General features: G+C 44.0%; 1 protein-coding gene across 1 annotated transcript in view; it reads left to right on the forward strand.

Annotated features, from left to right (window-relative positions):
* The window catches only part of PCLO (piccolo presynaptic cytomatrix protein), a 554,357-nt gene that overhangs the window by 342,911 nt on the left and 194,074 nt on the right, over positions 1 to 17,372 (forward strand). Inside the window, exon 7 of the mRNA XM_065409113.1 lies at positions 13,893 to 16,095. Within this exon, the coding sequence (XP_065265185.1) occupies positions 13,893 to 16,095 (2,203 nt within the window). The remainder of the gene's footprint in view (positions 1 to 13,892; positions 16,096 to 17,372) is intronic.

The raw sequence follows: 17,372 nt of genomic DNA on the forward strand, positions 1-17,372 counted from the left end.
TGGGCATAAGCTTTTGTGGGCTAAAACCCACTTCATCGGATGCATGCAGTGGAAAACACAGTAGGAAGGTATATATATATAGAACATGAAAAAATGGGTGTTGCCATACCAACTATAACAAGAGTAATCAATTAAGGTGGGCTATTATCAGCGAGAGAAAAAAACTTTTGTAGTGATAATCAGGATGGCCCATTTCAAACAGTTGACAAGAAGGTGTGAGTAACAGAAGGGGAAAAATTAGCACGGGGAAATAGAAACACACATTTTTTCATGTTCTCTGTGTATTTTCCACTGCATGCATCCGATGAAGTGGGTTTTAGCCCACGAAAGCTTATGCCCAAATAAATTTGTTAGTCTCTATGGTGCCACAAGGACTCCTCGTTCTTTTTGCTGATACAGACTAACACGGCTACCACTGAAACCTGTCACTAGTGAAATAGCGAGTTTCCTTATACATCAAAGGCCAAATTCAGCTCATCTGACTTGTGTGGGTATTCCCATTGAGGCCAGCGGAACATGAGTAAAGGGAGCAGAATTTGGCCCATAGTTAGCATGTATGCACAGTGTTTAGTATTCTGCTCTCAGTACTGACTGCAAGGTTGGCTTTTTTTTCAAAATCCCAGTTTTAATATCTGTTCCTCATACATTTCATCTTCTTCCCCTCCCTCTATTGGCTTCAGAGCAGGGAGCCCAAACTTCTGTGGTAGTTGTATTAATATTATTAACCCTGTTTATTACAGTAATGCCCAAGGACCAGCCAAGAATGGGGGCCCCGTTGTGCAAGGCGCTGTATAACACAGAGTGGTAGATGGCTCCTGCCTCAAAGGTTTATCAGTCTAACTAGATTGATAGACAGGATGGGGGAAAGGGGTAGAACACACAAGCAGAGTGACCGATGTGGTGGCAGCAAACATGATGTTCCACAATTTTTTGGGAGTGGGTTTAGTTAGGAGAGGATCTGCTAAATGGCAAGACCAGGAAAGTGGGGGTGAGACGGGACAGGGAAGAAGAGAGTAAGAGGCCAGGTGCGAGGTGAAGCTCAGATGAAGAGACTATGAGGGCGGGGGAAGGAGAGGATTGGAGCAAACAGCCAATCAGCACAGAGCAAAGAAAGTCCAGTCCAACCTGCAGAAAGTTCTCTGAATCTCCCTGCTTTGGCTGCTTCTGCAGCTGTTCCTACTGGCTCAAGTCTCCGGCTGGTTTCTTTCTGCAGTTTTCCCCCAGGCATGTAGTGGAGGGAAGGTGAGGCACCATCTGATACATAATTTTCCCAGAGAGCTGGGGTCTCCCCTGCACACTTCTGAGTCCAGGGAGGGACTGCTGAAAGAACAAGTGACCATGGCTGTACCCCATTTTACTCCCTTCCCCCCAGTGTAGCAGTCCCTACTTTGGCTGCTCCTACCCACTGCAAGCTCTGGCTGGTATCCCTCTGCAGTTTTTCGCCAGGACCACATGGTGGGTGGGTAAGGAGACACCACCTGGGTCCTGTTGCCCCAGTGTGTGTGTGTGGGGGAGGGTCTCTCATGCACTGTTCTGGGTCCAGGGGTGCTGGGAGGAGGGGTGGCCCTGGCTTGGCCCTATTTTACACCCTTCCCCTGCCCATCACCAGCTGCATCAGCACCCATTACATAGGCAAAGCTCTGCAATTACACATGCAGTACAACATTTGCATGCACAAATAAGGCAGGTGAAACTGTAATTGTGCTTGATATGCATGCACAGATCCTGGCTTGTACATGCTAATTCCAAGATTTGTCCCTGATTAAAGCAAAGATGATAGTCAAGTTCTTGGCGTGAACTTATAGTAGGGAGGATGTTGGCTTTGTCAGCTGTAAAGGAGAAAAGAGGGGGGATTTGGGGTTGAAAGATTGAGCTGGCTTTTGTTGAGCTTGAGATAACAGTGAGCTCTCAAAACTGGGAGATGTCAAAGACAGTGAGGGATTGGAAACTGAAGTTAAAAGACAGAGGTCAGAGTATGAAATGTACATCTCAGAGTCATAAACATAAAGATGATGGCTGAGCTTTTGTGAACAAATGAGGTCACCCAATGATGGAGAAAAGTATAGGGAGCAGAGGAGGGGCCCAAGAGCCACAACCTTGGGGGAAAGGAAAAGGAGATAGAGCATCAAGAAGAGATGGTGAAAGAATGTTCTAGAATCCAACAAAAACTGTAGAGGTTAAATCCCATTAGCAATTACTCTAAACCAGTCAGTCCCGCAAAATAAAGTGTTGCTTTTACACAAATGAGAAGCAATGCAAGTGTGAGCATTTCCTAGTGCATGGGTGGTTCCTGTAATGGGGCAGATTTCTGCTGTCCTGATCAACAATACTTTCAAATTGGAGAAGACAAAAATCAGTAGAAAATATTCTACTTTTTAAGACTTTCTCTCTCTTAAAAAGAGAGAGAGAGATGCTGATCTCAAAGGGAAAATCCATATACTAAAACCAGCACAAAATTTAATAGGACTGACAACCTTTACACAGTTGTAAACAGTGTAGTTGTAGCTTTGTCAGTCACCAGATATTAGAGAGACAAGGTGGGTGAGGTAATATTAGAGAGACAAGGTGGCCCAACTTCTGTGGGTGAGAGAGAGAAGCTTTCCAGCCACATAGAGCTCATTTTCAGGTCTGGGAAAGGTACTATGAGCCTGGCAGCTAAATGCAAGTGGAACAGATTGTTTAGCATTAGTAGTTTGCACATATTCTAAAAGACTATTCAAGGTAGAGTGGCCCATTAACACCTCTGCAATCAGGGGTTAGTGGATTACAGATTGTTCTAATAACCCATTGTTGTCTGTAACCTACTAAAACAAGAAATTTATTTAACAAAGAACAGAGATTGGAGAAAAAGTTAATAGAATTAACGGAACAATGGTTACATATAAAGTAAAATCATAACACACTTTCTAGAGCCTAAGATAAAAACTATCAAGACATTCCCCTGCCTCACAAAGGTTAGCTCAGCCAATGGTTCTTTCCCAGCTTCAAACAGCCAGACCGGCTGTAATCCTCCATTCATAAAACAAACCAACTGGCAGCTTGTTCCCTCAGTGAAGGATAACTTGGTGAACTTCTTGTGATGGGGTGGACTAAGCTGAGAGGCCCCCTGCTGGAGGCCTCAGAGTCCTGCCACACTTGTCCCAAGTAAGGAGCAGTGGAGAGGTCTTCCAAGCAGGCTAGAGTGGTTGCAGGAGAAGCAGCTATCAGGGCCCAGGAGGGCCCTATAAAAAGGAGCTACAGAGCCAGAGCAGTTCCTTATTAAAGCTGGAGGAGCATGGATGTTGAAGCTGGTTGAGGGTATGGCAGAACAATGGACAGCCCAGTACTAGTAGGCACCAGAGGAGCAAGGAAGAGCTCCTGGCCGGCTTCTGGGCCTGAGCTTAGAAGAGCCCTGAGCTAAGGGTAAGGGATCGGTGAAGGCTGGGGCCCAAAGTAGTGGGTGGGCCCGGGTCCTCTCCACTCCTCATAGGCCACAGGGGAAGGGCCTACAATTGGACATCAGTAAACCCCCCAGAAAGGGACTGAACTGTCAGAAGGCTTAGCTGAATACTGGGGCAAAACAGACTAAGAGGGCAAAACCATTACCTCCAGGGAGGAAGACCTGGTAGTACAACCCGATGGCAGGCCTGGGACTGGTTTAAAGACCACAGACATACCCAACCAGAGGGGGCGCTCGCAAGAGGTGGGTGCCGACCCTGTTACACCTCTGTATCCCACATATAATTCCAGTGACCCATTGTCTTCACTTATAAACAGGGAAACTCCCCCACTGCTTGTTTTTTCCTTTCTAGAATCTCCCCTGGAGGCTTTGCAATCACTTGATTAGTATTGTGCTTAGACTGTAAATAGGTGTTCATTGTGAAGTATACAGTGCTCAATCTACATATAACCAGACAGGTGTTGATAAGTGTCTCCTGCCTGGAAGAAACCTGTTTTTCATCTTCAGGTGACCAGCCCCAACTCACAGACCTTAAGAGCATAATTTTCAGTATCTATACATAACTCCTTTCATATTATCTGTACATAACCCCTTACATGTTATCCATCCATACCTTTTTCAATGATTGATGATCAGTGTGACACAAGGGGTACGTCTTCACTACCCGCCGTATCGGCGGGTAGCAATCGATTTATCCGGGATCGATATATCGCGTCTCGTTAAGACGCGATATATCGATCCCCGAACGCGCTCACCGTCGACTCCGGAACTCCACCAGAGCGAGCGGCGGTAGCGCAGTCGACGGGGGAGCCGCGGCCGTCGATCCCGCGCCGTCTGGACCCCAGGTAATTCGATCCAAGATACTTCGACTTCAGCTACGCTATTTGAATAGCTGAAGTTGCGTATCTTGGATCGATCCCCCCCCCCGCCAGTGTAGACCAGCCCAAGCTTTCAGTAAAGACTTTACATGATACCCTTCGGCAAACTAGTATGTAGGTACCAGAGCTAAGGGATCCCTTTGTAACCTGTACGCCAGTTGGCATTAAGGTGTCCCTGTGTCACACCATAGAATTGTATTCACTGATTCTTGCACCTAGAGTATATCCTTCAGGTAGAGTTCCAGTCTTAAAGTATCCACTCTTATAGTAACTCACAGGGCTGTTATGAGGCATAATTAATATTTATAAATTAGCTGTTTGAGTAAATGCTGTATAGATTCATAGATGCCAAGGTCAGAAGGGACCACTTGTAAGCATCTCTTCAGCATCTCCTGTATAACACAGGCCATAGAACTTCCCTGAAACAATTCTTCTTTGAATTAGAGCAGATCTTTCAGAAAAATGTCCAGGCTAAGTTTTAAAAACTGCTAGTAAATTGTTCCAATGGTCAAATCATCCTTACTGTCAAAAAGTATGCCTCATTTCCATTTGGAACTTGTCTAGCTGCAAGTTCCAGCCCGTGAATAATAGATTCCCTACTTGACTGAAGAGCAAATATTTGTTCCCCATATAGACACTTATAGACTGTGATCAAGTCATCCGCTAATCTTCGCTTTGTTAAGATAAATGAATTGAATACCTTGAGTCTTTCACTTTAAGGCATGTTTTCCTATCCTTTAATCATTCTTGTGGCTCTTCTCTGAACCATCTGCAATTGAGCAAAATCCTTCTTTAATTGTGGACACCAGAAATGATCACAGTATTCCAGCAGTGGTTGCATCAGTGCCAAAAACAGAGGTAATATGACTTCCCTATTTCTACTCGAGATTCCCCTGTTTATGCATCCACCCTTTTGGCCACAGCATTGCATTTGGCCACAGATCATGTTCATCCAATTATCCACCATAATCCCCAAGTCTCTTTTCAGAGTCACTGCTTCCTAGGATTGTTTATCATTATTTGTTTGTTTATTATTTGGGAAATTCAAGGAAAGAGTAACTTGAAGATTTGTTTGGGTTTTTTGTTTTTGTGTAATTGCTTGATTAATTTCTCTTATTGTGGACTGAAAAAAATGAGCTTTTGGTGGAAACTTGAAAGAGAAGATTGGTGATTTGGCAAATCAAGATGTGGGGAGCTTTCCATGCAAGGGGTTGGGCATGGGGAGGGGAGTGGAAGAATGAGATGAAGAGAACATCAAGGGTAGAACAGAAGGGACCAACAAAATAAGAAATGAGAGCAAAAATGCAGGGTTGTATATACACTAAAAAGGGAGGACAATAAGTGTAATAGTGATACAGTGATATATAGGGAATAAATGGACAATTGTTGTTAATTATGACACCAATAAAAGTAATAATAAAAATGCTAATGGCAATAATTTATTTGTATGACAGGGTTGGTTGTGATGGCAGAGGGCAGGGCTCAACAGCCATGGGGCTCATTTCTGGTTTATGTCTTATGGTCCTAAAGCTGATGCTTCAGGATTTTATCTGGCAACCTGCAGGGGTCAGAAAGGTATTTTCCCCCAATGTATTCTGCAAGGGTTTTTTCTTTAATCATCTTCTTCCTCTGAAGCATCAGGGATGGCCACAGCTGGAGATGGGACATTGGGCAGGGTGGGCCAGGACTCTGAGTTGGTGCTGAACATTCTCTTTTTTGGGTGTTTGGCTGGCTGGTTCTTGCTCACATGCTCAGGGTTTAACTGATGGCAATCGGTGGGGTCGGGAAGGAATTTTTTCCTGGATCAGATTTGCAATGACCTTGGGGATTTTTTTTTTGCCTTCCTCTGCAGTGTGTGGGTGCGATGACTTGCGAGGATTATCTGGGTATGTCTCACATAATCATTTCTCTTCTATTGCAGGGGCCTCAAACAGAGGCACATTGGTCCCTCTTGTTCTATGCCTATGACACATAATAGTCTAGTCTCCTGTGGGTCTCATTTACTTTGGTCTAAGATTGATTATTGGGTTTTAGTCTGCGGGTGCTGGGTGATGTTAGTGGCCCATGATATACAAGAGATCAGACTAGATGATTTGGTGGTCCTACTGGCCTTAAATTCTATTACTCTATTTGCTAACCAACATGATCTATTCTATTCTATTCTGTTCTGTTCAGGTTCTTATACTGCTCTCATCACTGTAGTATCTGAGCACTTTCCAGTAGAATACTAAGCAACAACATGACTAACATCTGTCACATGTTTGTTTTCTCATCCTCTCCCCAGTGGGAGAATTGTGTGTTCAGTGCAGTGTTTGATTTTGGTAGGTTTGTTTTTGTTTGTTTGTTTGTTTGTTTTGGGGGGGTTATGTACATATTGCTCAGTATTTATATTAGAGAAGGGAAATCAAAGAAACGCACTCTGCATTTAGCATGGAAGGCAGTGGGGTTAGTTTCTCCCACACAGACAGGCTTTATCCTTATTGTAGAAAGTTCCATTGTGCCACAATTGTCCATCTTGTTCTTCATCCCTGAGCTTTAGGTTCTTTTAGATATCCTGGGCCCAGGCCATTGAATTAATCATTATTTTCAAGGCACACCTTGAACTTGACTCCAGTCCACAAAGGACTATAGCAAAAATGGTGAATTCTTCAGGTTATGATGCTGAAACAAGAAACAGAGCAAACTATTACTACTCCTTGAGAGACAGTCCCTTCCTGGGGTCTTATGTAGGTCTAAACTATCCTCTACTTGGACTGGTGTTTAAATACTACAGTTTGGACCTTAGGTCAAAAGGCATTATTTAGGGTGGAACAAAGGAGTGAGAGGATGAAATTAAGAACATGGAAAATTAGGTGAAATATAAAGAAACTTCATACATTTTAAGGCCAGAAGGGACCATTATGATCATCTAGCTTGTCTCCAGCATAACCTTTAGCCATAGAAATCCCTGCACCCCAGTGATTCCTGGCTGTGGAACAGACTTCCAAGGAAGGTAGTGAAAGCCCCTTCCCCCGGGACATATTAAAACTAGACTGGACACAGCTCTAGATCAGGTACTATAGGGAACAATACTGCCTTGGCAGTGAGGTGCACTATAGATGCTCTAATAGGTCCTTTCCGTTTCTAATTTCTATGGTTCTATGATACCAAGATTGCAGTTTGGGTCGGAACAGCTTCTGGGTTGTGTATATCTGTTTCCTTGGTTGTGCACAAATTTAAAAAAAAATACAAAAAATTATTTGTCACCTTTTTGTGTTATACAACCACTCACTGTGCTTGAATTTCTCTTGACCATAGCTAGAAACTACCAGCACCATTACCAGAACTCCGTATAATGTTGCTAACATCATTGATGATGATGTTATCCAAAATAAAGAAGTAGAAAAACCAGCAGATGTTTTGAATATTGCAGCACTACACTGCAGCAAAATATCTCTTCCCTCCCCCCCCCCACCCCATCCAAATGTAAACTGAACAGGAAAATAACCAAGCTCACTGTGCCTGCCCTGTACATCTAGGAAATAATATGTAAATCTAAAAATAAAAAAGATTAACTCACACATACTGGGACATGAGACTGAATAGTACTTTGTAGTTGGGGTCCCATCCCATGAGGTGCTGAGAACATCAAATAGAATCATAGAATATCAGGGTTGGAAGGGACCTCAGGAGGTCATCTAGTCCAACCCCCTGCTCAAAGCAGGACCAAACCCCAACTAAATCATCCCAGCCAGGGCTTTGTCAAGCCTGACCTTAAAAATCTCTAAGGAAGGAGATTCCACCGCCTCCCTAAGTAACCCATTCCAGTGCTTCACCACCCTCCTAGTGAAAACGTTTTTTCCTAATATCCAACCTAAAGCTCCCCCACTGCACCTTGAGACCATTACTTCTTGTTCTGTCACCTGGTACCACTGAACAGTCTAGATCCATTCTCTTTGGAATCCCCTTTCAGGTAGCTGAAAGCAACTATCAAATCCCCCCCTCATTCTTCTCTTCTGCAGACTAAATAATCCCAGTTCCCTCAGCCTCTTCTCATAAGTCATGTGCTCCAGCCTCCTAATCATTTTTGTTGCCCTCCGCTGGACTCTTTCCAATTTTTCCACATCCTTCTTGTAGTGTGGGGCCCAAAACTGGACACAGTACTCCAGATGAGGCCTCACCAGTGCCGAATAGAGGGAAATGATCACGTCCCTCGATCTGCTGGCAATGGTCCTACTTATACAGCCCAAAATGCCGTTAGCCTTCTTGGCAACAAGGGCACACTGTTGACTCATATCCAGCTTCTCGTCCACTGTAACCCCTAGTTACATGCGTCTGACGAAGTGGGTATTCACCCATGAAAGCTTATGCTCCAATACGTCTGTTAGTCTATAAGGTGCCACAGGACTCTTCGTCGTTTTTTTACAGATCCAGACTAACACGGCTACCCCTCTGATACTTGTAACCCCTAGGTCCTTTTCTGCAGAACTGCTGCCTAGCCACTCGGTCCCTAGTCTGTAGCAGTGCATGGGATTCTTCCGTCCTAAGTGCAGGACTCTGCACTTGTCCTTGTTGAACCTCATCAGACTTCTTTTGGCCCAATCCTCTAATTTGTCTAGGTCCCTCTGTATCCTATCCCTACCCTCCAGCGTATCTACCACTCCTCCCAGTTTAGTGTCATCTGCAAACTTGCTGAGGGTGCAGTCCACGCCATCCTCCAGATCATTAATGAAGATATTGAACAAAACCGTCCCCAGGACCGACCCTTGGAGCACTCCGCTTGATACCGGCTGCCAACTAGACATGGAGCCATTGATCACTACCCGTTGAGCCCGACGATCTAGCCAGCTTTCTATCCACCTTATAGTCCATTCATCCAGCTCATACTTCTTTAACTTGCTGGCAAGAATACTGTGGGAGACCGTATCAAAAGCTTTGCTAAAGTCATGGAATAACACGTCCACTGCTGACTGTTCCTGGTCACTTTCCTCTCCTCTAAGTGCTTCAGAATTGATTCCTTGAGGACCTGCTCCATGATTATTCCAGGGACTGAGGTAAGGCTGACTGGCCTGTAGTTCCCCGGATCCTCCTTCTTCCCTTTTTTAAAGATGGGCACTACATTAGCCTTTTTCCAGTCATCTGGGACCTCCCCCGATGACCATGAGTTTTCAAAGATAATGGCCAATGGCTCTGCAATCACATCCGCCAACTCCCTATGGACTTGTGTTCATCCAGCTTTTTGAAATAGTCCTGAACCACTTCTTTCTCCACAGAGGGCTGGTCGCCTCCTCCCCATGCTGTGCTGCTCAGTGCAGTAGTTAGGGAGCTGACCTTGGCAAAAACAGAGGCAAAAAAAGCATTGAGTACATTAGCTTTTTCCACATCTTCTGTCACTAGGTTGCCTCCCTTATTCAGTAAGGGGCCCACACTTTCCTTGGCCGCCTTCTTGTTGCTAACATACCTAAAGAAACCCTTATTGTTACTCTTAACATCTCTTGCTAGCTGCAACTCCAAGTGTGATTTGGCCTTCCTGATTTCACTCCTGAATGCCTGAGCAATATTTTTATACGCCTGTACTACACAAATAGGAATTGAAGGTGCTCAGTTCTTCTAAGCATACATCTTTACTGAACATTAGTGACAGTGGCATGTAGCTACATGCTGCAGAGAAAAGGAAGCTGTGGTCACACTGCAGCGTGTAGCTACATGTGTCAGTGAAAAGCTCTGGTGGGAGGGACAACAGGGAAAGGCATCTCCCAGCTGCTGAAGCCTTTCCCCTCTGCCTCTCCCCACCATAGTCTTTCCCCACCTCCAGAGTCTCTCTCTGTGGCAGCAGAAGCCTCTATAGTGGGGAGCTGACAGAACCTTTCCCTGCTGACTCCCCACTGCCAGAGTCTTTTCTTTTAGTGGGGAAAGGGTTCAGCAGTGGGGAGGCAGGAGGATATTACACTGACAGGGAGACACTGCTAGTGCAAGTTGAGAACATTGTGGATACATACATGGGTACATGCTATAGGTTTCAGGCATGTCTTTACTCATCTAAGCCATGCCTTACCATCTATACTGTTATTTAGACTCATGGTTTTGGGGCTATACACTTTCATAAGATGTGTGCAGTATAGATGTTTCTTTAGAAGTTGTGGTAAATAAAGTGGGAGATAGCTCCCTTTGATGGACACCCAGCCAGCCAGTTAGCTGTAAAATCCCTCTCGGTAGCTGTTCTTTACTTGCTTTACCTGTAAAGGGTTAAAAAGTCCCCCAGGTCAGTGGTTCTCAAAGCCGGTCCGCCCCTTGTTCAGGGAAAGCCCCATGCGGGCCGGGCCAGTTTGTTTACCTGCAGCGTCCACAGGTTCAGCCGATGTGGGGTTGAACTGGCTGCGGTTTGCCGCTCCAGGCCAATGGGGGCTGCGGGAAGCGGCGCGGGCCGAGGGATGTGCTGGCCATCCTTCCCTCAGCCCCCATTGGCTTGGAGCAGCGAACCACGGCCAATGGGAGCCGCGATCGGCCGAACCTGCGTATGCGGCAGGTAAACAAACCGACCCAGCCCGCCAGGGGCTTTCCCCGAACAAGCGGCGGACCGGCTTTGAGAACCACTGCCCCAGGTAAAGAAAAAAAAAGTGGGCACCTGACCAAAAGAGCCAATGGGAAGGTAGAACTTTTTAAAATTGGAAAAGAAACTTTCCCTCTGTCTGTTCTCTGGGCTGGAGATAGAGCAGCCATGCTATAAGCAATTTAAGCCAGGTACGGTCATAAATCATCAGATCATGCCTAGAACTACTTATCTGAACTCCAAATGTGTAAGTACATCAGAATGTTTAGCTAAATGCCATTAGGATTATTTCTTTTATTTCTTATTGGCTAGTGGACTCCTCTGTGCTAACCCCAGATGCTTTTGTTTGCTTGTAACCTTTAAGCTGAACCCCCAAGAAAGCTATTTTGGGTGCTTGATTTTTGGAATTGCTCTTTTAAAATCTAGCAAAAGCCTAAGTTACAGATGTATTTTCTTCTTTTTGTTTTTAATAAAATTTACCTTTTTTAAGAACAGGATTGGATTTTTGGTGTCCTAAGGGGTTTGTGCATGTTGTTTGATTAGCTGGTAGCCCCAGCTAATTTCCTCCTTTGTTTTCTTTCTCAGCTCTTCCCTGGGGGAGGGAGGGTGAAAGGGCTTGAGGGTACCCCACAGGGAGGAATTCCCAAGTGCTCCTTCCTGGGTTCAAAGGTTTTTTTATTTTTTTGCATTTGGGTGGTGGCAGCGTTTACCAAGCCAAGGTCAGAGAAAAGCTGTAACCTTGGGAGTTTAATACAAGCCTGGAGTGGCAAATATTAATTTTTAAAATCCTTGTGGGCCCCACTTCTGCACTCGGTGTGACAGAGTTGGGATTCAGCCTTGACAGAAGTACTCTGTACCTCATAGGATCAGGCCCTTAATTTGTCCTTTTTCTTCATGAGTAATCTATCCATTTTGACTTTTTGGTGTTGTAAATGAAAACAAGACACATTTTGTTAATAAAATGTGGTATAAACTGATGTACAGGTTTACCCACTAGCATTGCCATCATCACAGCATAATCATTCTTCAAAGTATTGCATACCTTTAATGAGTTTGCAGTTAATGGCTCTTCCCCAATATCAGTCACCTTCTGTGATTGCTATTTCAGATTGGGAGGGGGTGGGAGAATCATGGCTAGAGGCTGAATTTACAATATAAATTAACAGCCAACTAGACCTACGGTAGATGATTAATTTGTCTTTGATTATAACTGCTCACTGAGTGAGAAAAAATTAGCTTCTTTGATTTGTTGGCACAATATGGGTTTGGGAAATGGCCACAGGAAGTTGAAACTAAAATTAAATTACATTTATTGAAATGCAAAGCATGCAAAAGTTGATGGAATTTAGATTATGAGGAAGAAAAGAGCTTTAAATGGCCCTTCAGAACATGGTGAAAGTTTGTTTAAAGACCCATGACAAATGACATTGGGTTGATTATTTTGACTTGATAAGGTTAAGGTTAACAGGGGGCCGGCAAAGAAGGCTGTTAGTACTTCTTCTTTTTTTCAAATTTTTTCAACTATTAGTTGACAACACATTGTAGCTTGGAAATAATATCTCCTATGGTAATTAAAATTAATCTTGTTGACATCTTATCTGATTGAAGTAACATTTACTTCAGCAAAAAGTGCATTTTAAATTGACAACAATTGCTAGAGTGCTACACTTCTGTTGCACATACAGAGGTAGAAGCAGGTATCTAGTTGGCATATAAAATTCTTCAGTTCTTGTCTTAATCTGCTTTTTAGTGTTTACATAGGCTGTTAAATAGCTTCCATGTTCTACCATCACAGTGACTCCATTTCTATGGGGACTGAAGTGATTGTTCTACATGTATACTTCAGGCCACGAGCGCTGGTCTTTACTAAGGCAAAGCTTACGCAGAGCAGAGGGAGAAAGAGTAAAATTTCCAGTGCATCTGTGTAATTTAGTAGACCTATTTGCAAAACTGCCTGTTTCCCTTGAATGTGACTTGGGAGCTTTTGAAAAAATTACCTAAAGTTCACGACTTGTATTTATATAGGTCCTTCTGTGACCTCTCTTGGTATCACGTCCTGCCACTGCCACTAATGCCATGGAGAGTTCCCTAGTTTTGGAACTAATATCCCTCTGCAAGGACAGTCACATTTGAGGGGAGCCAAGCAGGGGTTGCTCACCTCTTGTGCAGAACAGAGCTCTGGCCTGCAGGGGCTCCCTCATGGCAGTGGGGATAAGGCAGCAGTCAGCGCCGGCTCCAGGCACCAGCCTGGCAAGCAGGTGCTTGGGGCGGCCACTCCGGAGTGGGGCGGCACGTCCAGCTATTCGGCAGCAATTCGGCGGATGGTCCCTCACTCCCGCTCGGAGCGAAGGAGCTCCCGCTGAATTGCCGCCGCAGATCGCGATCACGGCTTTTGTTGTTGTTTTTTGGCTGCTTGGGGCGGCCAAAACCCTGGAGCCGGCCCTGTTAGTAGTGATGGGGACAGAGTATCAACCACTCTCCAGAGGGTCAGTCACAGCTTCTCCAGTTCTCCACCTGACAGTGGGGCGTGTTGACACCATAACGAGCTGCTTCAGCCACTGACTTTCAGTATGAGTTGTGTATGCTTAGCATGTGCTCAGGAGCTGGCCCAGAGTTGTCATGAGAATATTGTATGGAGGGAGTGTGTTTATATGTATGTGTGTATACAGGTACTCACTGTGTGTCAGGGTATAAGGATAAAATGGCAAATCAAAAACTCAGTGGGACTGCAGTAGAGCTGACAGAACAATTCTGGACCTTAAACTAATAAAGAAAAAGTCCTAGGCCGGTATGCCGTGTAAAGCATCAGTGGCAATTCTTTGATGCCTGCCCTGTTTTGAATTAGATGACTTATCGAAACAGGCTCTGAATGCACCCTTGTATGTCTTTTTCTGTTGCCTATTTTCAGATGTCACAAACTCCTCTACAGCAGGTATAGCATATGTTTAAGATCTGAAACAATGCTGAAAAGTGTTCTTACCAGCCTGCAGTGTATTAGAATTTAAGTTTCCAGAATAGTGACTCAGTTTTGTTTCTTTTATTATAGGCTAAAGGTTCTTCAGGTATAACATCGGGCACCCAGAAGAAAGTAAAGAGGACTCTACCCAACCCACCTCCAGAAGATGCTACCACAGGGACCCAGTCAGCATTCACTACTGTGGGGTCAGTTTCACGCAGAAGGATCTGTAGAACCAACACCATGGCCAGGGCTAAAATTCTCCAGGATATAGACAGGGAATTGGATCTGGTCGAACGAGAGTCAGCCAAGCTTAGGAAGAAGCAAGCAGAGCTAGATGAGGAAGAAAAAGAAATAGATGCCAAACTGCGGTACTTGGAAATGGGCATCAATAGGCGGAAAGAAGCCTTATTAAAGGAAAGAGAAAAGAGAGAGCGTGCCTATCTCCAAGGAGTAGCAGAAGAACGTGATTACATGTCAGACAGTGAAGTTAATAATACCAGGCCTACTAGAATGGAAGCCCAGCATGGCTTGGAAAGACCACGAACTGCACCACAGACAGAATTTGATCAATTCATGCCACCGCAGACCCAGCCAGAAACTCAGTTTGCTCCCCCTACAAGCCCTTATACACAATATCAATATTCTTCTCCTGCTCTCCCTACCCAAGCACCAACTCAGTACACACAGTCACATTACCAACAGCAGCAGACTTTATATCATCAACAGGTTTCACCCTATCAAACCCAGTCAGCCTTCCAGCCTGTGGCAACCATGTCCTTTACTCCCCAAGCTCAGCCTCCACCAACCCAACAGTCATCATATCAGCTCCCATCACAAATGATGGTGATACAGCAAAAGCCAAGGCAAACTACACTGTATTTGGAGCCTAAGATAACATCAAACTATGATGTGATTCGTAATCAGCCTCTCATGATAGCACCTGTTTCCACTGATACTACTTATGCGGTTTCCCATCTTGGCAGCAAATACAATACCTTGGATTTAAGGATAGGGCTGGATGAGAGAAGCAGCATGGCGAGCAGCCCCATATCAAGCATATCTGCAGATTCATTCTATGCAGACATAGACCATCATCACACACCACGAAACTATGTGCTGCTGGATGATATAGGAGAGCTTACAAAGGGAACGGCAGCACTGAGCTCTGCTTTTAGCCTCCACGAGAAGGATCTGACAAAAACCGATCGGCTTCTTCGAACCACCGAAGCCCGGCGAGCACAGGAAGTGACGGACTTCCTAGCACCACTGCAAACTTCTTCTAGATTGCATACTTACGTGAAAGCAGATGAAGATCCAATGGAAGATCCTTATGAGCTAAAGCTTCTGAAACATCAGATCAAGCAGGAGTTCCGCAGAGGTGCAGAAAGTCTCGATCACCTTGCTGGCCTTTCTCAGTATTACCATGCAGATACCAGCTACAGGCATTTCCCCAAATCTGAGAAATACAGCATCAGCAGGCTCACACTTGAGAAACAAGCGGCCAAGCAGCTCCCAGCAGCCCTCCTCTACCAAAAGCAGTCAAAGCACAAGAAGGCTTTGATAGACCCCAAACTGTCAAAGTTTTCACCTATCCAGGAAAGTCGAGACCTTGAGCCTGATTATTCAAGCTATATGACTTCTAGTACTTCATCACTTGGGGGCATCACCTCCAGGGCAAGGCTTCTTCAGGATGACATCACTTTTGGCCTCCGAAAAAATATCACGGACCAACAGAAATTTATGGGGCCAACACTGACATCATCCCTTGGAGCCAGCCTTGGGACCACACTAGGTCCAACAATGAGATCCACATTACAAGATGAAGTTGACAAGTCCTATAGTAGTGGCAGTAGATCCAGGCCCTCATCTAGACCCTCTTCAGTCTATGGACTTGATTTATCATTAAAAAGAGATTCCTCTAGCTCTTCTTTAAGACTGAAAGCCCAGGAGTCTGAACCATTAGATATTTCTTTTAGTCATGCAGCTCCCTCTGGAAGAACTAAACCTACAAGTCTACCTATTAGCCAAAGCAGGGGAAGAATCCCAATAGTAGCACAGAACTCAGAGGAAGAGAGCCCTTTAAGTCCTGTTGGTCAGCCAATGGGAATGGCAAGAGCTGCAGCTGGACCCTTGCCACCAATATCTGCAGATACCCGGGAGCAGTTTGGATCAAGCCATTCACTACCTGAGGTCCAGCAACATATGAGGGAAGAATCACGGACTCGCGGGTATGACCGGGATATAGCCTTCATCATGGATGACTTCCAGCATGCCATGTCAGACAGTGAAGGTAAACTAGGCCTCAGACTGCTATGTTACTCTCACAACACAAATCCTCATTTCTATGCATGTGTCTGATTTTTATCATCCTACAAGGACTTGTTCTTCTTTTTGTTCCTTTGTGCATCTTTTGTGTATCTCTCTTTTCTAATTTTGTTTTTGTTTTACTCTAAAAGCAGATTCTGGATGGTGCTTCAATACAATAGTACGCTCAAGTCATTTGTTGTTGTTTTGGTTTCCTTTTGGTTTGCTTGTGCATTTTCCTTTTTATTTGTCGGTGTCTATTTTTCTAACTGCATTATATAAATAGAATAATATGTATATAAAGTGTGCCCCATTTACTCTTCTCTTCTGTCCTTACATGGGGCTTCATCCTTTGAAATTTGATCGTTGGAGGTTTTTTTACACAGTTTCTCGTGAAAAATTGCTGACCTGGCCCCCCAAAGTTTAAAAAACAGTTGAATCTTGTAAGAAAAACTGGATGCATAAAGTTTCATTATGGGTTTCAAGAATCAGTAACTCAACTTCCTGAGGCACACAGAATTATAATTACACCTTATGAGCAATAGTATTATGAGCTAAAAGTCGGTACTGTATATTAGAACCGTAGAGAGTTTACTGTGATAGCAAATGAACATTCTAAATCTGGTCTGTTAAAATATATTTTGTCATGTGGACTTCTGTGCATTCAGAATTGTGATGATGTAAGAAAATTTATTGTTTAGATGGCACAAGGTAACCTCATTCATCAATAAACTTGCTTAAAATATTTCACTTCCATTGGTGGATTAACCAGCTTAACTGGTTTTATGTGGACCCTATACAGTACTTCTGCCAGATAAGCACAAGAGCTTATCTCACTTAGGTTCATGAGAAGGAACCCCTCTGATGTATTATAAATGGTGTAATTAAAAAGTGTTTCATTTAAATAAATACAGCAGAATGTTAAGCTGGTGTTAAGTACTAAATAACTGCAAATTATCCATCCACTTGGTTTGACTCTAGTCAAATTTAATACATTTTAAAACTGTTTAAAAATCATAGTCACTCTGAAAGAGAATGAAACGCACATGTTTAAGTTATCATCTGCTTTTCATTGTATGTGCTCCGTTAACTTTTCTTGTGTATATTTACTGCACAATAAAAAAAACCCAAAATTTTGCATGCACTATATTGTTTGTAAGTGACAATAATTACCGCAAAATAATAATTTGCATGATTGTGAAGTAGGGGTGGTTGCTTCCTGTTCTTATACATAACCCAAATTTATGATTTTGAAAAAGCATT

This window comes from Emys orbicularis, chromosome 1 (assembly GCF_028017835.1).
Source record: "Emys orbicularis isolate rEmyOrb1 chromosome 1, rEmyOrb1.hap1, whole genome shotgun sequence".
In the NCBI taxonomy this organism is placed as follows: Eukaryota; Metazoa; Chordata; order Testudines; family Emydidae; genus Emys; species Emys orbicularis.